The 21,435-nt window shown below is 39.1% G+C and overlaps 1 protein-coding gene across 1 annotated transcript in view; it reads left to right on the forward strand.

The window, feature by feature from the left end:
• The window catches only part of UVRAG (UV radiation resistance associated), a 76,526-nt gene that overhangs the window by 19,537 nt on the left and 35,554 nt on the right, over nucleotides 1-21,435 (forward strand). The window contains exons 5-6 of the mRNA XM_007436422.3: nucleotides 230-304; nucleotides 2,722-2,807. Of these exons, the coding sequence (XP_007436484.1) occupies nucleotides 230-304; nucleotides 2,722-2,807 (161 nt within the window). The remainder of the gene's footprint in view (nucleotides 1-229; nucleotides 305-2,721; nucleotides 2,808-21,435) is intronic.

Genomic DNA, 21,435 nt, shown 5'->3' on the forward strand with positions numbered 1-21,435 from the left:
TTAAGATATCTTATAATGTTCGTTGTGGCCCAGAAAGTGACTCTACTCATGGGATCAAGTTTCAGCTTCTTCCTTTCCCCTCTATAGGGTCAGTGGTGAACTTGAATAACAGAAGGATGCCACAAAACAAATTATCCCTACAAAGAATGCTACTCTGAGTGCTAAAAGAACTAAAACAATGGCTTTAAAATAAGCTGACTGAATCTATGACACTGGTTTTAATTAACAGATACATGCTCGTAGCCCGAATGAAATCATTTTTGGGCTGAACGATGGTTATTATGGAGCCTTGTATGAACAAAAGGTAAGCATACACCCACTGGGTGTTTTTATATCCAGTGGAATATTTATTGTTGGGTACCTAGAGTCAAGCTATAGACTGGAATGGGCTGCTTAAAACTTCATTGAGGAAGATGACAGCCATTATTGTTAAAAATGCAGTCCTTAGGATTTGATACTGACCACGTGTGATGTTCCTCTTTTCTTTGGAATGTAGTTCAAAACAAAAATGGTACAAAGTTTTGAACATGCTTAGACATTCTAACAATTTCCAGTGATCTGGCTACAATAAATTCATGTGTTATTATTGCATACACTTCAATGGTCCACTGTCTACTATTTCCCAAATAGGGAATAGTATATGAGACCAGAGGGAGATGAAACAAATAAAATGTAGATAGTGATGATTACTTCATTGAAGGTGACTGTTCTCAAAACAGTTGTTGTGACAGATACTCCTTCATTAACATGTCAAGTATAATAAATCTTTCATCTCTTTTAATTCACAGAAGATAGAATTAAATCTCTTGATGAATTGAACTTGGCTTTTTTATGATAGGGATGGTCTTTGTAATTCCTTTGTTAAAGAATACTTACTTTGGGCCAGTGAGACTCTCTTGGATAGCCATTTCTGATGTCAGCTTTGTGCACAGGGACTGGTCAATAGAGAATGCAGTGGACATAACTACAGATGAACGGGTGTGTGAACACCTCTGTGTGACATTATCAGGTCCTAAAATAGTATTTCCAAAATATTTATTTATTTAGGAAATGTATATAGTTGCCCAGTTTGAACAATTGTGACTCTGTGCAGTGTACAATCAACAAATAAACAGCAACAAACCAGTATGATTAAAAACAGCAACAGAAATGAATTGATATTTGGGAAGCCAAATTTATCTTACAACCTTCCAGGTGGGAACTCCCACCAACTTGGTTCCAATGCCAAGGAAAAAATCCAGTTTCTAGTGCCTTTCTGAAGGCCTGTAGGGTTGGAACCAGTTGTATATTTGGGAAGGGTGGGGGGTCATTCCAGAAGAGAGCGACTGCAATGGAAAAGCATATTTCCTGCATCTCACCAGATGACATTGGTTCTTGGAAGGAACCCAAAGTATGCTCATCCTGTTACAGCATGTAGAACAGGAAAATACTATCAGGGACCTGCTGTCCTGCCAATATCACAATCGTGTGCCATGGAGGCTTTATACGTGATAACCAGCATCTAACTACCCATGCTGATGCCTTCTGGACAAATGGTAGCTTCTGGGTGGTTTTCAAAGACATGAAATAAGGTAATCTACGTTAACTGTGGGAAGGGGTGCTCCAGGATATTATAAACCTTTTGCTCCAGATAGGTATCTTGAGATCAGTTACGAAATCCAATTCAGGTGCAAAACAGTGGAACTAGAAATTATCAGGAGTTTTTAGCTCTTTCTTCTGGATAAAATGGAGATAAAGGACTCTTCATTACATTACAATTCTTAATCAGCTTACAGATGTAGATATTTGTGTAATAGCCAACACGTTTGAGAGTATCAACCAGCAATTATTATTATTCCTCCTGTGCTTCCTCTCCCTTCTATTTTATCAGTTACCAGTCCTTTCTCCCACTTGTGTGGATACATGTAAACTCTTATGGTAACAATCTGTGTGCCATTGGAAATGGATCATAGGTCATGAAATTTTTATTATGCTACCTGTTGATTTTTAAGATGCCACAAAACTCCCATGTTAACCTTTAAAGCAATTTTGGACAATAGTTTGGTGGAAGCTAGCATTCATTTCAGTTGGATAATGCAATAGCCATATTAATGGCTAATGAGGAGCACTAGAGTGCTATAATATGATGTTTCTAGCCTTTCTTCCTGTGAGGTGATCTTTCCATAGTTGCCAAATTTGATGCCATGAAGATGTGGGTGCTTGTTATGCAATGTACAAGGAGATAAATTGCTTGCATTTAGCTACTGTAACACCATGGGCTTATAAGTGTTGAGGCTTCCCTTTGTCAAGAGAAAAACAGGCGCCTTATACTTACAACTGTATGCTCCTGAGTCTGCTTACAACTTAAAAGTGGGTATGTACACTTACTCACTGGTTTTGATCCTAAAAGTTAGGAGAAGGGTAAGAAGGGTTAAGGTTTGAGGACTAGTCTGTGTCCATAACTTCTAAAAATCATGAATACGTATGACACATTGGCTTGCAGAATATCTGTTTTCAATTTTATAGAAATCAAGTTAACTGTCCAGTGCAACATAATAAATAAGGATAGAGATGGCTTGGAAATAAAGAGAGTTGGTAGGCATGAATATCACGTGTAAGGGGTGGTCTATAAATACTGTGTGTGGACGAAACACGTGAGTAGGGTTTTTGTTAGGAAAATAGGATCTAATTTCAGTGTTACCAAAACAAAAATGTTAATGTTCTGTCTCATTTGTCTTTAAGGGCCTCTCAGGAATCCAGAAGAATAATCTTCTTCAGGTGGATCAAAATTGTGTGCGTAACTCATATGATGTCTTCTCTTTGCTAAGGTAACTTCTAGCTTCCAACTAAGAAGCAGCTTAACTGAACATAGCATACTTTCCAAGAATGTTTTCCAATACTGTGCGAATCCTTAGTGATAGTCCTAAGCTCCTTTTGTAACACATTGGAAGTCTAACCTCAAGGCCTCCTTAATGTTAGGATGCACTTGTTTTTTTTTGTATACTAGAGCACACGGGGATTTTTTTTTTTATCAGAGATCATATTTAGCGTGAAAGTTGGTTTGTTTTGCCATCAGTGGAAGGAGGTGAAATGTCATTGTTCTTGATAGGAACGGGCTTGTGGGTGGTTCTGAGTACAAGATTGGCTTGTTTGTAGCAGTTGCCTGATATTATAGCTGAATGCTGTAGTCAGCTATGACTTGCTTTTTGTGGCATCTCGGTCTGTACTTATGCAATATTCTGGAAAAAACAGGATTACTTACTGGGGAACATGAGGACAGGCATACCTTGTTTTATTGCACTTTGCAGATATTGCATTTATCTTTTTTTTTTCCTGTAATACTCACTTTATTTTTTATTATAAATTTATTATTTTTTTTTAAAGAACAGTAAAAAGAAACTTAACAAAACTAGTATTAAGAGAAGACTATAGAAAGAGAATTACAGAAATAAGAAGTATGAAAGATTAAAAAGTGTGAGAGACAAAAAAAAAGAATCAGAAAGAAAAAAAGAATTGTCTTCTGACCCTCCTCACAACAGATATAAGTATCAATATCCGACTCTTACTCTAAGTTTAAAACATAACTTCCATTATTTCTATTAATCTGTATTATTTCTAATCATCAAATCCATACAACAAAGCAGATACTGCGTTTATCAAACAGCATTGCATGCTACAGAGAAATCTTTCATGAAGAGTCAATCGATGTGGCAAACTTCATTGTTGTCTTATTTTAAGAAATTTTTAAAGTAAGGAATGTACATTTTTTAGACCTAATGCTATTGCACACTTAATAGACTACAGTATAGTGTAAACATCGCTTTTATATGCACTAGGAAACCAAAAAATTTGTGTGACTCATTTTATTTCAATATTCGCTTTATTGCAGTGGCCTAGAACTGAACCTGCAACATCTCCAAGGCATGCCTGTACGCTGTTGGTCATCAGTGCTGTTATGGGCTTAAACTGTCATGAAATCGATTACCTAGGTTACCCTTCTCTAATCCAGATTGCTGGATTTCAGCTCACATAGTCTTCTCCCTTGTTGGCTGAGTTAAGAGAGCGCACTGCATCTGTAGTGCACAAGGCTTAGGAGTGCTGAGCTGGCACAGCTTCCTATAAGGATCAAGCCTATTTGTTCCTTACAGGCAGTGATTGCTGTTGGACGTGAGGATGACTTTGCTGGCAGCTGAAGTGGACTTTATAGTAGGTCTGTGCAAGGGGCTTGGATTTGGCTTGACAGAACTTTTGTGGTCCTTTTTGTCAAGACTGCATGGTGACATGCTTTGGGTTACCCTAAAGTCTCCTCCAAGATGTGCAGAAGCTGCTTCTGATTGTTGCATACGCATGACAGCAAAGCAAAGTATTGTCATTGTGTCTTTTCATGCTTAGAAGCAAGGGTGGTAGGAGTGGTGTTAACATTGCATTTTAAAGTAGCTTTTCTTCACCCTTTGTCATGGTGAAACACCCTCTGAAACCACTGGGTCTTAATTGCTTTTTAAAAAGTTAAGAGAGTTAGGACCCATCAGCTATCCAGGTGGTTACTGTTCCAGAGGAGTGGGGAGAGGCTGAGAAGATCTGATCTTGAGGTCCTGCAGATGGCATTCTGTTAGGGTTGGGACACAGTGGGCAGGCAGAGACCCCTGAGGGAGTACAGTTCTGTAGATATCCAGGCCCTGAACCATGAAGAACTTTAAAGCTGATGCTCAGTACCTTAAATTGTACTTGGAGCGAGACTGGCAGTCAGTGTATCAAGCAGAAGTGCTGCATGGGCAAATCAGCTGGTGCCCATAACTGCTTGAACCACTGTGTTCTAGATCAGCCAAAGTTTCTGGATGGTCTTCAGGTGAGGTTCTATGTAGGGCATTTTGTAATCCAAATGGGGAGTAACCAAGGCATAAGTGACAATGGGGAAAATCACTTCCAATTTCCCTCTGATTTGTCTGTGAGCAGCAGTGAGCCATGGGAAGTAGTACTACAGTTCTTGTACATGTGAGTGCACTGGCTGAACTAAAGGGTTTTTTCTGTGTCTCCAGGTGAGCTGTTGAAAATACTTAGGGGTTTCAAGGTTCTTGCTGAGATGCTTGCCTACCTTGTAAATGTCTTAAGTACTCCTTAAAACTTTCCAAAAACTTTACTTGAATTTGCTTGGAATTCGGTAAGTTAAATTCCTCTGTAGTGGGTAAACCAGCAGATGTCACTATTGCCTTGCAAGAGGAACATTTTATTCCTTTATGTTAGGATATTGCTGAACAGGCTTTAGCTGTCTGAATTATCAACTTCTGTAGCTTTCTAAAAATGTTTGAAGCTAAATTCTTAAATTCTCAAAATACCTGAGGTTATGTCATTTGTAATCAAAAGCAGGTAGAATATTTTGTAGGTAATTTGTGCTGGAGTTTGAGTTCTTAGAAGGCTGCTTATTTCTGGATAAAGCTAATCAATCAAGGCATGTAACAATCACTAAAATAATCTTTTGAACCAGTTTGAAGGTGAGTCCTGCCTAATTTTACAATCTTTTTTGCTGCGGTTGTTAAGCAAATCTGCCTTCCCCCATTGACTTTGCTTGTTGGAAGGTCGCAAGTGGCAATCATGTGACCCTGGGACATGCGACCATTGTAAATACATGCCAGTTGCCAAGCACCTGAATTTTGATCATGTGACCTTGGGGACGCTGCAAGGACTGATCAAAAGTCGCTTTTTTCAGCGCCGTCATAACTTCAAACAGTTGTTAAATGAATGGTTGTAAGTTGAGAACTACCTGTACAGTTTTAACTATGTGGCTTAATTCACTCATGATGTGATGCCAAAATCAAGCTACATTATGGCTTACAGCAATGTATGAATCCAGAAACTATAGTTAATTCATTATATGTAAAACAAACCATGGTTTAATGGGATAGGCAAATCCAATCTGGGGGTGTTTTGATGTTTTAGGATAAAAGTGATTGTGAGCTGAAATTGGAAGAAAAATATAATATTGGATTTATACTGGTTTCTTATAGAAGAAAAATTAAAAGGTGAAATAATTTGTATTCTAGTAATCAGGATAGGTAGTTGTCTATGCAATGGAAACCTTCAGCTGGCCAGGGCAGAATGAGAATTAAGAATTAAGGCAAGGTTGGAATTTGGTAATGCTGGTAATGTTTGAAAATATGCCTATCATTTTCCAAGGATCCGTTTCTCTCTCTCCTCCATCATCCTGTTTCTAGTCAACTTGCAGCCTTTCTCCAAAGAAAATACACTAAATACATGCCAGCATTTCTCAGAAACCATGATAACCATGACAGATGGTTTTGTTAGGAATCCTAAATTCTTCAAGAACCCTAATGATAAGAGCAGCCCTGCCTGAATTTAGTAACTAGCTTTTTATTTACCCAGAGAGAGAGAGAGAGAAAGAGCAAAGACATCAAGCTCTTTCCTTCATTTTCTACTTAATAAATCCTGACAGTGCAACTTTCTATGAAGTTGAGGAAGGGTGATCACCCCTGGACATCTTACACAGGATTAGATGAGGAATGTTAACAGCTGGCAAGTGAGTGTAGAATTCTAGCCTGGAGACAAAGACCTACATGAACTGTGTGCTTATCTGGGGAGAATGGGCATTAAAAGAGGAAAGATGGTTTGATTCTCAATTGGGTCTTAATAAAAACAATATTTTTAGGCAATACCTGAAATATTGAACTCTGGCACTGAAAGCTAAAGCAATTTTTATTTCTTCAGTTTTTGAACATTCTTCTGTTACTTTGAATCCTGTAGAATTTATCACTTTGCATTACATAAATAAACTTTCAATTGGATTTTCAGGGCTGGTTCATTCATGTGGCAAAGAATGAGCCCTTCTCAGGTTTGGAAAATAGCCATTCACTCCAGCCTTCCAAAACACAATTTTCTCTAGCTACCTGCATTCAATCCATGCCACCATTGGTCTTCACCACCCCTTTCTCCTTCTTCATCTCCACTTATTGTCTGTAAAATCAAGGTCTGTCGTAAAATCAAGTTCTCACGTTAGGTTCTAATTCTGATGAGATCGCTTGCTTGTTAAATCAACCTGACTTTCTTTGAGATATGGAAGATGCAAGATATGGAAGTCTTTCTGGTGGTTGTCTTTCTTCTTTAGGTGCTCCATTGTGTCTAGATAGTTCTAACTTTAATCTCTGATATTTACAAGAAGGCTGAAAAAATTGTGCCTAAAATCCCAGAGAATTGCTGCCAGTTCAATTACAATAACAAAACCAGAGATGGTTTGGTGGCCTGATCTGGCCTTAGGAATTTCTTGAGACAGCTGCTTTGAGGTTATCTAAAAAGGGCAGACGGCACTCTCCCCCTCCCCTGAGCTGACTAACCACCAAAGCCGCGCAATGCCTCCATGAGTGTCACGAAGTACAGGTATTCTCCATGTTAAGAATGCCGGGGTTACAGATGACCCACCGTTAAGAATGGAGCCTACTGTAGCAAAATTTTAGTTAAGTACACAATGATTAGAGTTAAATACACAGTGGTTCAAGTTCATTACACAATACTACTTATACAGTATTATATGATAATACTGTTCCGGCTTACGTATAAATTTGACTTAAGGACAGACCTTGGGAACAGAACTCGTTCTTCAACTGGGTCTACCTGTAGTGCATGCATTTTTAATATACTGTACAGCCTGTTTTCAGCCGGTCATGAAAGCATTGCGCAGCTTCAGCAGTTCGAGGAAGGAGAATGCTGTCCTTGATTTTACCTCGTGAATGCCCCGATATGCAAGACATACCCCTTCCGGTATGCAAGAAGCCCATTCATAAGTATGGGTTGTCTGTAAGCTGGACATTCTTAACCTGGGGACTACCTGTATATCCTTCCTTTCATTCAGGAGCTCAAGATGGTATATGTGACACACAGTCCTATACACACTCCTTATACAATTGGGTTTCTCTGCTTTCATAATGTTCATGAGTTTAAAAGGTGAGGTCAGGAATCTGAGGAGTCTGAAGGAGATGGATGGGTGCAAACAAACTGCATACTACATTCAGGGATGGAATGAAATAGCATCCCATGGAATTAGTAGTATCCCTTTTAGGCATACAGTTATTCAGGAATTAAACACATTAAGTTCATGGAGACTTATTCATAGAATCATAAAGCTGGAAGGAACTCTTTAGGCCATCAAGCCCAAAGATGCTCATTGCAGGAATCCACATTAAAATGTCTCAGATAGTTTTCTAGTCTCTGCTTGAACACATCTAATGAAGGAGTATCTGCTGCTTCTCTGGATAATTGGTTCCACCGTTAAACTGTTCTTATTATTACAACTTTGTTTCCTAACATTCAGTTTGAATCTGTCTTTGAATTTAAATCCATTATTCTGTGAGAATGGAAGAGAATAGATCTGATCTTCAAGAAGTACTTGAAGAGAACTATCATATTCCTCCTTAGTTGTTCTTTCCCAAGGCTTAACATACCCAGTTCCTTCACTCTCTCTTTGTGGAGCTAAATTTCTAGTCCCCGATCATCTTTGTTGTCCTTCTCAGAATCCAATCTCTTGAATCCTTTTTAAATTGCAGTGCTCAGAACTGGAGATAATATACTGTCAAAAGCAGAATAAAGTGGAATGATTACTTCCTGTGATTTGAAATTATACTTCAGTTGAAGCAGCCGAAATTGCATTTGCTGCCTTTGTAGCTACAGTCAGGTCCAGAAATATTGGGACATCGACACAATTCTAACATCTTTGGCTCTATACACCACCACAATGGATTTGGAATGAAACAAACACAATGTGCGTTAACTGCAGACTGTCAGCTTTAATTTGAGGGTATGTACATCCAACTCAGGTGAACGGTGTAGGAATTACAACAGTTTGCATATGTGCCTCCCACTTGTTAAGGGACCAAAAGTAATGGGACAATTGGCTTCTCAGCTGTTCCATGGCCAGGTGTGTGATATCCCCTCAGTACCCCAATTACAATGTGCAGATAAAAGGCCCAGAGTTCATTTCAAGTGTGCTATTTGCATTTGGAATCTCTTGCTGTCAACTCTCAAGATGAGATCCAAATAGCTGCCACTATCAGTGAAGCAAGCCATCATTAGGCTGAAGAAACAAAACAAACCCATCAGAGAGATAGCAAGATCATTAGGCATGGCCAAAACAACTGTTTGGAACATTCTCAAAAAGAAGGAACGCACCAGTGAGCTCAGCAACACCAAAAGACCCGGGAGACAACGGAAAACAACTGTGGTGGATGACCAAAGAATTCGTTCCCTGGTGAAGAAAACACCCTTCACAACAGTTGGCCAGATCAAGAACACTCTCCAGGAGGTAGGTGTATGTGTGTCAAAGTCAACAATCAAAAGAAGACTTCACCAGAGTGAATACAGAGGGTTCACCACAAGATGTAAACCATTGGTGAGCCTCAAAAACAGGAAGGCCTGATTAGAGTTTGCCAAACGACATCTAAAAAAGCCTTCACAGTTCTGGAACAACATCCTATGGACAGATGAGACCAAGATCAACTTGTACTAGAGTGATGGGAAGAGAAGAGTATGGAGAAGGAAAGGAACTGCTCATGATCCTAAGCATACCACCTCATCAGTGAAGCATGGTGGTGGTAGTGTCATGGCGTGGGCATGTATGGCTGCCAATGGAACTGGTTCTCTTGTATTTATTGAGGATGTGACTGCTGACAAAAGCAGCAGGATGAATTCTGCAGTGTTTCGGGCAATATTATCTGCTCACATTCAGCCAAATGCTGCAGAACTCATTGGATGGCACTTCACAGTACAGATGGACAATGACCCAAAGCATACTGCAAAAGCAACCAAAGAGTTTTTGAAGGGACAGAAGTGGAATGTTATGCAATGGCCAAGTCAATCACCTGACCTGAATCCCATTGAGCATGCATTTCACTTGCTGAAGACAAAACTGAAGGGAAAATGCCCCTAGAACAAGCAGGAACTGAAGACAGTTGCAGTAGAGGCCTGGCAGAGCATCACCAGGGATGAAACCCAGCGTCTGGTGATGTCTATGCGTTCCAGACTTCAGGCTGTGATTGACTGCAACGGATTTGCAACCAAGTATTAAAAAGGGAAAGTTTGATGTATGATTATTATTCTGTCCCATTACTTTTGGTCCCTTACCAAGTGGGAGGCACATATGCAAACTGTTGTAATTCCTACACCGTTCACCTGAGTTGGATGTACATACCTTCAAATTAAAGCTGACAGTCTGCAGTTAACGCACATTGTGTTTGTTTCATTCCAAATCCATTGTGGTGGTGTATAGAGCCAAAAATGTTATAATTGTGTCGATGTCCCAATATTTCTGGACCTGACTGTACATCATCTTCAGCTCATATAAACAGATCAACTAGTATTCAAAGATCTGTTTTTTCAAATACTGTTATCAATAATCCCCCTATACCTGTAAATTTAATTTTGGTTCTCTAAGAACTTTTGATAGAAGTAACAATAATAAAATTGTAAATCAATTCATAAGAATTTGCTTACACTGCCTTTAGCCCATTTCTCCACTGTATCAAGTTTTCTCTCAGTAGTAGTGTCTAAATAATGTCATTGACATGTAGAGTAATGTATTGCATGTTATAAATATGCAGTTCTACTCCAGGCTGCAGCTAATATATATTCTAGTGATTTTGGAAGACGAAAGTAGCTGGTCAGTCTGTAATAGTTGTGCCATTTTGTAGGGAGATTCTGAAAACTGGACTTTGTTTTGCGTGGACTTGCTTATAGACAAGGCCCAAGGTCAGCAGTTTTGTGAAAGCATTGCTACTCGGAGTACCTGCAGCTCACCTTTGAGAAGAAATGAATTTATCTACAAATTGGTCTTGCATGATTGGTAGAAGTAATTGCTCAGGAACAACATTTGATTGCATTTCAGTTGTGCTAATCCTGGAGATGTTTTTTTTAGAAATCCCCAAAGGAAAGTAAATTCTACTGAGTATAATATCCTTCCTTTTGTTTTGCTGACATTGTTGTTTGGCTTCTGGAAAAGGGTGCTGGCCAATTCTGGGCTGGATCTTGCTATGCATAAATTGGATTTTTTGAAGTTTCATCCTTAACATTTTTCTGTCTTGGGAGCATAATTCAAATAGGAGTTTCAAGTGCTTGGAATAATTAGTGCTTGTCTTCATTTTTCACCTCCTGAGCTGTATCAGCACCTGGCAAGCTGGGAAACTATCTCTGGGACAGACCATCTCTTATCCCTCATCTTTTTTCTCCTTGAGTTGTGGTTCTTAGCTCCTGAATGTTCATGCATTAGCAGTTTCTCACTATGTATAACCAATGGGTGAGGATGAACTTAGACATAAAGCTAGCATTTTACATGATTTCACTTCAGAAGTTTAATTTTCTAAGTAGTGTAATACATATTACTACCTCAATTCCCAGTTTGCCTTATTATGTATATGAGACTATCCCTTTCTCTGTTTAGAACAAGGTAAATTTATATTTAACAAATTAAATTTATATTATAAAGGAATATAAGTTTATATTCCTGCCTGGTGATTAGAAGGTGCTGTTTTGTATACAGTACAGATATTGCCAACAGAAGCCTTCCTGGCAAATGTAGGCTCTTTGTTATAGAGCTGGGGGAGATGGGCGGCATATAAATTTAATAAATAAAAAATAAAAAAATGTGCATACACACTTTATAGGCTGGCTTTTGGAGGCTGCGACTGTCCATTTGGCTTGTATGGCTTTGTGGTTCAGTTCCTGTAGACTTTGCCCATTGACCTCTGCAGCTCAAAACAACTGTTGCTGGTTTATTTGAGGTCTGTCTTGTAGCTCGGCCGCTATTTCCACTTGCCAGAGAAGCATGCTTAAAACAGCTTCTGTGCTATATTAAGATTGTGAACAGCTGGCATAATAAGCTTTAAATAACCCAGCAGTTCTGTTGTCAAAGCTTAGGAACCTATAGTTGTGCTTATATTTGGATTACAGCTAGCCATGATTTAGGGTCAGTGCAGCATGTGAACGTGGGGACAGTGATGTTTCCTCAAGAGAAACTGGGGTCTACTGTTACGCTTGTTACTATGTCTCAGTCTGGGAACCTGGCTGTTGTCCAACTCCAGTTCTGATCCTATGGAGAAGAAGTGATTCCAAAGTTAAGGTGTTTAAAATTTTAGAGATTAAGGATTTTGAGCTGATTTGATGACCTTCAGTTAAAGTAATGGAATGGTTGCTTAATGATCTCTAATTATTGGTCAGACATAATATTGAAGCATAAATACCAAGGTGAAAAAGCCTTGCATTCGGTTCCCTGTTGGTAAGAGAAGGTAACTGGCTTTTCTGGCTAATCGTAATTTAGTGTTAGCTTAAACGTTGGGGCATAAACTTGTTAAGCCTCCAATTAAACTCTCATCAGAAATGGAGACGAAGCATTCTTTTTTTTAGGAGTGGATAAGAATGAGGCTTGTACATGTTGGCCAAAAGAAGTAATATATAGTTAAAGCGTGAATCAGTTGAATTAACCAAATTAACTGTAGCTGCAGAAATAAAATTTCTAGAATGTGTGGAGCCTTCAATAACTTGAGGAAGAGATGATGTGTTATGAGGTTGCCTATCAGTAAACAGAGTGATGTTCATCAGATGTTGTCATACCAGCAAGCAAATTGATTCTTGGTCTGATGAGGCCTGCATTATGTTTGCTGTTTCTTGATACAAGCTACAGCTGGTTCAAAATGCAGCTGCATGGGTAATCTTGGGTGCCCCAAGGAGGGCACATGTAACATCTTTGCTGCAGGAGCTGCATTGGGTTCCAGTTTGTTTCTGGGTCCAATTCAAGGTGTTGGTTATGACCTTTAAAGCCCTACATGGCATGGGTCCAGGTTACCTGAGGAGCCGTCTCACCCCCATTACTTCGACCCGTCCCACCCGGTCTGGCAGAGAAGGCATGTTGCGGATCCTGTCAGTGAGAGACTGTCGACTGGCGGGTCCTAGGAGGAGAGCCTTCTCTGCCGTTGCCCCCACCCTATGGAATACTCTCCCCCCAGAGGTGAGGCGGGCCCCTTCCCTCCCAATTTTCCGGAGGGAATTGAAGACTTGGCTCTGCCAACTTGCCTGGGGCGAGGAAAGATACAATCGACCCTGGGGATGGCTGGCACCTTGACAATGTGTCCTGAGTTTATTAACACCTAATTAACATCTGCCTCTTGGAAATATTACAAAGGAAATGTGTTTTTAACATATTTTAATTAATTAATTAATATTTATTTATTTACGCAATATTTATTCTATTTTTACTGTAAACTGCCCATTGAGATGGGTGGTGTCAAATTTGAAATATAAATAAATAAATAATGAGTGGTTAGCTTTTTTCTTTTCTCTCCTTTCTTCCATTCTTCGGCTTCCTTCCCTTTCCCTCCTCTTCATTCTTTTTTTTGGGGGGGGAGGAGGAGAAGAGGTGTTTGAGTAAACTTTCTGTAATACTTAGCCCAAAGCGCATTCTTTTCTGGGTAAATCTTGGCATTTAAAACTAAGAAATCGGTCTTGGATTAAATGTAGTTACAGGTAATAAGTCAATCCATTGTAATTAATGTTTTAACCTAATATATGTATGTCTGGGGGCTATCTCTTATAATACATTCCAATTCTGAACAAAAATATTTATTCTTTGTAAGATCTGAATTGATGTGCCTCACTTGTTCCTATGCAGTTACTATCAACTTCTTTAGTTTTTGAAAGCTTAATTTTGGAAATCTCTTGGCACTTAGCCAATATATGTGAACTTCCTGGACCCCTTTGTGCAAAATTAAAGCAATTCATGACAACCCATCATACACTAATCCATGCAATTAGTATTAAATCTTGCAGTGATAACTTTCATAAGTTGAATTGGGTAACAGTTGGGCTCTTTTCCAAGGCATTACTGTTCATCAGGAGAATTATGTTTTGTCAGGAAATGGTAGAATCTGATTGTGATTTCTGATGTATGGTTAATAGTAGACCCATTTCAGCATAAGCAGAATTGATTGTGTAGCAAAATTGGGTATAATTATTGTGTGGAGTATCTGGAATAGCTTTGAAAGGTTGCTTATTTAGATTGTAATCATCTAGGGCTGAAGAGTCTTTTGTAAAATATGTGGCATATATTATTAATCAATCTATTGCTTGTGTTATTTTTAACTTGGGGAGTGCATTAGTGTCTCTGTGCTTATATTTGAAGATGGAATAAGTAAGGCAAGACCTCATAGTTGGCCTTCGGGGACAGTGCATAATAGAAGTTTAGATACTCACCAGGAAACAGGAACCTAGGCAGTTTAAAGTTTGAGGCAAATGTGTATTGAATGTGATTTTATGTGGTATCTCACTTAGCCATACTGATAGGCAAGGTTTGACCTTCATCTTCCCTTCTGTTGGGACGTGGGGTCAGTATTCTGTGTGTGTCGAAGACTGTAGGCGCTGGAGACTTTTGCTCACCCTTTTTGCAGCCCTTCTCCATGTCCAGGCAGTTGAAAAGAAGCTCTCAGCATTGAACACTCACCTCTTTTCTGAACAATGGCTGAGGAAAGGTTTTTAAGAAGCCTGCAAGAGAGGCAAAAGAAGAACAGCTCTTTCCCCTCAATGCTTCCTAGGAGACCTGTTGGAAGCAACTCTCGTTCCATTGGGAGATTCAAAGAGGGCATGATGATATTTGCATCTGCAACTGGAGGGCAAACAGATTTGATTCAAGCCACTATGAGATTCAATTTGAAGAGGAAAAAATCATGCATAGGATAACTCTTCCCACTATGCGTAACTTTATGAATACATTCTTCTTTGATAATCATGCATTTTTTGTCTTAATCATACTCTTTTTCACTGACTCGTCCTCAATAAACATTAAGGATCCAGGGAGACCCAGGAAATATTTTAAAAATGGAAATTCTATTTTCAAAGAAAGGAATGTGTTGAACCTCATTGGTGACTGAAGAATCTGTCTTAAGTGGCATTAAATATATTATGATACATGGATGCATCACCAAGAGCATAATAAAAATGAGAAAAGATGTCCTGTTCTCTTCGTTTTCAACTGCTTGCTTAGTTTGAAGATCAGATTCACAAGTACTTGCTGCCTCCAAAGCAACTCAGAAGCAAGGAACGGCATGCATGAAGCAGCTTGCACAGTTGTCTTGAGCATGTCACTACTCTCACGAAGTTGCTGCATGGTTAGAATGAGACTGTTCTCTTACACTCTTTGGACATTTTATTTTTAGACATTGGGCATTTTATTTTTACTCTTTCTGTTAGAAATGTACTGACAAATTACACAGAACTTGGGCAAACAAGATAATGTGGGTACTGCTGGAAGTTGGGTCAATACTGCATGTACAAACCTTAAGTGGCCAGATAATCATCAGTGGGCCTCAAGGTAGCATCCACCACAGAAGCAACATAGGTTTTTGATGTAAACAGCCTGTGCTTTCTGAGGCTTTACAAGATTTCTTTTTGTTTGCAAAGCCTGAGTTAAGAAACAGTTTCTGAAAAAGTATGTCACAAATTAGAACTCAAATGTAGTTAAATGATTCCTTGCTTCTGGTTTGTTTTTTTCTGTTTAATTAAACACAGGCGTTTTAAAAAGAATCTTGAAAATAAACATCTGAAAAAAATTATTCCAATCAAATGCAAAACAAATGCATGTGAGTACGTGTAACAGATTTTAGCCATGGGTGTTTGAGGAAAAAACAGTTATGCAGTGCTTTCATGCAGTAAGTATGGTGAGACCAACCTGTCCTCCACCCCTGTAATACTATGTTTTAGAGACCTCAGCTCTGCACAATGTTAGGAAATCCTTTTGGCAAACATGTTGTGTTTTTCCTTGTAATTCAGTCTGTTCTGAACAAGCTTACGGTTCTATACTAGAATGAATCAAGATTATATCCTTGCATTTATATTCTCCTTCTACCTAAAAAAACCTGTGGTATGTGGGTGTGTTTCTTTAGCGAGACAATTTGCTGTTTCGGAGTTAACTTTTTGACTAGTATGTAAGTTATTTCTTTATTTTCAGACATGTCCAGGAATATAATATTCCACAGGATCTTTGAATCCCAGTATCTTGGAATAGTTCAATATACTTAGAATCAAGAGTCCTTAGGACTTTTTGAGGTTGCCCTGAATGAGTAGCCCTTGTCCTGAACAGGGCCCTTGTCCCTATTCTATCTTTTTGCTATCCTAGACCATTATTGGTTGCCAGAATGCTACCAGGGCACTCTTTTAATGGACTAGTTTTCTGCAAAAATGCTCATTCTAGAATGAAAACTGGGCTCTGCATTTTCCTTGGCTTAATTTCAGGTCAATTAATTAACAGACTAACAGACTGACCATATCAAGCAGTCCTTATTGCCCTTCTGTGCAGTGTAAAGATATCCCATTATAGGTTTAGATTGCATGGGGTAATCCTTCGGATGCTATCAGATCACGAATTTCCTAAGTTGCAGGTTGAAATTGCTGTGTCGGTGCTGGCTGCGTAGCTGCACGTGAAGTGCTAGCCAAGTTTAGTACTTATAGACCAGTGGAGAATCACGTTGCCATGACTGAGAGCTCAATATTAGGACTGCTGAGTGTAGAATGCAATTGGGGATATATAGGGACTCATAAGGATCTTACGGAAAGCAAAAACCTTTCAAACTGACTGTATCGTGCTGCAGAAACAGAATGTAAACAATTTAGAAGGTTTGTGCAGAAAAATATCTACAACCATTAATATATTTATGTAACATCCTAAAAATGTTACTGTGGTTTTCTTCTTTTCACTTGTAGTTCTCAGTAGTCATTATGAAGAATGCTAAGGGCTTCAGGATAGGCCCAGGTGGGGCACAGGTGGAGCTTGAAATTCCTACATTAACTCACTCTTAATCTGTCTGCGGACTTGTCTTTTTCTCTCCAAATAAATACGAATTTGTTTCCTTTTTTTCTTTTTTCTTTCTATAACGTGTGTATTAAAATGTTTGGATAAATTGCTTTGAAACCTGAATGTTGTAAGAGCCCCCTGTAAGAAGCCACACATGATGGTTTGATACCTCAATTGCTGGTTGCCACTGAATAGCTTCAACATAATGGCAGGAGGAGTGAGAGGAAAGCCAGCAATACTTAGAATTCATGAATACTGGCCAATGTCTGGAAGACTCCATATACAAGTGGGCCATATTTCTGGGTCGATGTGGAGCTATGGCTCACAATTTTTTTTCAGGCAGTAGCCCCTCTTATTGCAAAAAACATACTGCTTCAAAGGTCAGCTCACACTTGGCATTCAAAAAAATTTTGTGGTGGGGAAAGGCAGGAAGACAGAGACGGTTCTTGTAATTTTATGCACGGTGCCCCTCTTGCAGTGATAAGCAATTATTACATTTGTGTTTATCCCATTTCTTACATTAAAAGGCAGTGTTCTAAAAATGGAAGTTCTCATATTTTCCATAACATGGGTTTAGGCAAACAAGGTTTTACTTCTGCTATTAGGGCTGCTAAGGTCTTCAGGTCTTAAAATTCATACCTCTTTTGGTATATTTTCTTAAATAATTGGATTATTCTGACAAAAAGAAATGCTAACAGAAATATTATGTCTGTTAATATACAGTAGTACTGAAATGTCTGTTGTGCAACTGATAGGTTTAAGGGTTTCACAGTAAGTGCACTGAAAAGGATTAGTCTCTGCTTTTTATTTCAGCCACTATACTCTTGTATGCCATGATCAAATACATTTCTGAAAGAATTCATACCTGGGTTTTTATAGACTGCAGATAAGAGAACACATAACCCTATGGGGAAGAATAAGTTTTGGGCTTGGACGTGTGAGATTCAGGTTTAAATTTTAGCTATCCTGTGAATACAATGTTACTTTGGGCAAATACTGATCTGTGTCTGTTCCTTATATATAAAGTGGAAGTGATATTGACTTGCCTCCCAGGTTGCTAAAGACAAATGAAATTAGGGTTCAGAAGCACATTGCACAGTTTAAAACACTATTATGTATGATAAATAAGTGGCTACCTCCATGAATCAAGCAAAAGAGCAGTGTTGCATAGGAAAGCCAGTAGTGCCTGTGGGTTAGCTGCCAGATGTTTTCTGGGAAAAGCCTTACCAACTTCAAATATGTCATTCAGGGATATAGCTCTAAATCTGTTGAAAATATTACATTCTTGGATGATGATGATGACAACAGTTTAAACCCTTAAAGGGCTAAATGTGTTCAGGAAATGGTGAGAAAATGTCTTCTGTGACCTTCATTAATCACAATCTGCAGATTTACACCTCCTCCTGTGCTTTAATTGCAGAACATCACATCTTTGTGAAATGCAGCTTATGGAGTTTGTTACTGCTGTAGGATAATGGATCCAAAATCTGCATCTTGTGGGTCTTACCTCTAGGATAGATCTGTCCAGAAAAGAGAGCTGCAGTGCATCAAATGAGTTAGGGGGTAATTTTCCACAGCATTTTGACACACTGTTTTTTTGAAGCGAATTGCTCGGTAGCCACTGTTGCTATCTCTGCCAAGAGCAGAAGATAGTAGTAAGCGTAGGTCCTTAGAACAGCAGGTTTCCTGCTTGCTTTATTGACTGCTAAGTAAAAACACTATCGCTGTATGTACAGAATCAAAATCTGTGGAGTCCTTGGTGCTCTCTGAGCTTGGCTGTTTGCTTGCAGATGCTTCATTACCCAACTAGGTAACATCATCAGTGCTAGTGAGTGTGAGGTTTGCTCCTTGTTTATATACAATAAACACTGCCAGCATTGGTGGGAGTGTGGTTTTCTTCTTGGTAGGCACTGACCTACCAAGTGCCTCCCAAGATCAAAAAGTGCCTGACCACTCAACCCACTACAGCACAACCAACACAAACTATGAAAAAGATAACACTACCATACATCAGAAACAACCAACAAACTATTACAACCACACAGCATCACCATAGCACACAAACTAAGTCCTCCAAAACATTTTAAGTAAACCAAAAGGCCCAGTAGCCCAAGAAGAAAAAACAGGAGTCATCTACGACATACAGTGTAAGGATTGTAAGAGCCATTATGTAGGACAGACAGGCAGAAGACTAGCAAAGCACATCCATGAACACTAACCTAGCGTCAGAAGACATGATGAAAAGTCCTCAATCTCACAGCACATGGACAGACTCAGTCGTAGTTTCAACTGGGAAACACTGAGCATCTTAGACCAAGCTAAATCCAAAAAACAGCTAGGGAATTCCTGGAAGCTTGGCATTCAGACACATCAGACATCAGTAGGCACATAGAGATAAACCACATTTACACACCATTCAAAAGAGGCAGTAAAGCAGCTAAGAAGGAAACAAAAAGACCAAAACACGTCCTGCCAGTAGCCAGTACCCAAATAAGCAAGGATTAACACCAGAGAAGCAGAAAACAATACCCTAATCAAGGAACTACCAAGAAGAAAACCATACCCCCACCAACACTGGCAAGGGGCGCTACTACATATAAACAAGGAGCAAACCCCACAGTCATTTGCACTGATGATGTTAGCTGGTCAGGTAATGAAATGTCTGCAAGCAAACAACCAGCACGAAGAACTCTACAGTTCAACCTGAGCTACATATATTGTCTTCTATTGGAATCATACAATCTATCAGTAGGGGAAGAGAAAACAGAGGGGACTATTATGAATATGTGATGAGTGCAGCAAAACTGAAGTAGGTACAGGAATACAGAGGGACCAGACAAAAATCCAAGTTAGCAGATATTAAGGAAGAGCTGGGGGTAAAATAAGGGGAAAGAAAATAGTAAACAGACCCACATTGTAAGCCCAACCAATGGTTCTAAAAGCACTGTAGACCAGACTAGATTGGAGAAAGCTGGCTTAAATTAAAGAATTATAAACAATACAGTCCATTTAAAAAAGAATAGTGAACTTTGTGTAAATACAGCACACCCAAACATTCACTGAGCAGTTTTCTCTGTGCTATAACAGAAGAGACTTCCTTGTCTTTCCTGTCCACTTACCACACTTCTGAGGTCACGAGACACAGTGTGTGGTTTCTGGAATAGTGTGCTGCTGGGAGTGAATTTGGTATTTTGTGTCGTTTTGTTTTGTTCTGTTCTAACTTTCAGCAGATCCATGGGAGGAATGATTCTAATAGAAGTGAGGTATGCAAGTTCATTCTTCCCAAGGGGGAAAAAAAATCTATCTCACTTCTGAAAATGCACGACTCTTAGCTTTTCTTTCTTCTGACAGGAAAAAGAAAACTCTGGTAAGCTCACAGCAGGTAGGGCTCTACACTTGGCAGTACCGTGCACTATCTGGAATGATTGGGTCACCACACAGCTTCATGTGATCATTCTAGGAGGTGCTGGAAAGTGTTACCTGTTCTGAGCCTGGGCATTTGAGCCAAAACCCCTAGCCATCTTGTCTTTTTTGTTAAAAAACAATAATAATTATGATTCCCTGCTTTGGACATGAACTTGTTAGAGTGCTGTCCACAGCGAAAATAAAATAAATCTGATTTATATTGATAGCAAATTCCAGTTCTGAAATGGGCTGAAGTGTCTGGGCAGCTTTATGTAGGAGGAGGAGGAACAACTGGAATAGAAATATTTTAAAATACATAAATAAGGTGATTTTGACTCTGTCCCTAGATTGCTTATGGTTTTGAAAATTAAATCAATTAGTTAGAATTGGGCGTGCAGTCAGACTGGTGTGAGTTGAAGGTGGTGTACTATAGATGGATGGACCAACCTCCGAGAACTAGGCAATTATGAATTGATTGCATTTTCTGAACTTTATTTTACTGAATTATTTGACATCCTCCTGAGGGCACCTAGAATATTGACAGAATTAGGGCTGTTCTGGAGTGCATACATATTTTGTGAAAGCACCTTTGTTTCTTTTCCTTGAATTAAAATCCTAAGAATTGACAGGTTCCAGATGTCACAGCCCCTGTAAACTAGTGGTGTTAAGCATTTAATTATGGCCACAAACAATTTTGTATATTGGAACTCCTTTTCTTGACAGGATTGCTTACCCATCAGCATCCGGTCTGGTGGCTGTTTTCTATATGCATCTTTTAGAGCAGTGTTATCCAAACTTGGCCACTTTAAGATGAGTGGACTTCAACTCCCAGAATTTGGCTGGCTGGGGAATTCTGGGAGTTGAAGTCCACTCATCTTAAAGTGGCCAAGTTTGGACAACACTGTTTTAGAGAGAAACGAAAGGTGGTTTTTTGTTTTTGTTTTTAAAAAAGCTCACAACTGGGAGATTCATTTTACAACATAATTAAATCCTCTCTGGGATTGTCTCATCTGGGAAGGATTTCCTTTAGACATTTGCAATAGAAGGATAATTTCCTTTTTCTATTTTAAGTGTACAACCTATTTTTTAATTTTGACGAAATGAACCAAGCTTCTCCCAACTGGGGTTTGTTTTGTTGGCACCTCAGAACTGGCTATAGAGAAGAATTTTTGTTTAGCTGATCTTGTTTCATGGGGGAATGTAGAAATAGCAAGCCTTTG

This window comes from Python bivittatus, unplaced genomic scaffold (genome assembly GCF_059951505.1).
Source record: "Python bivittatus isolate LINGU-HERP-01145 unplaced genomic scaffold, Pbiv_v1 ctg000340_np1212, whole genome shotgun sequence".
Lineage (NCBI taxonomy): Eukaryota > Metazoa > Chordata > Lepidosauria > Squamata > Pythonidae > Python > Python bivittatus.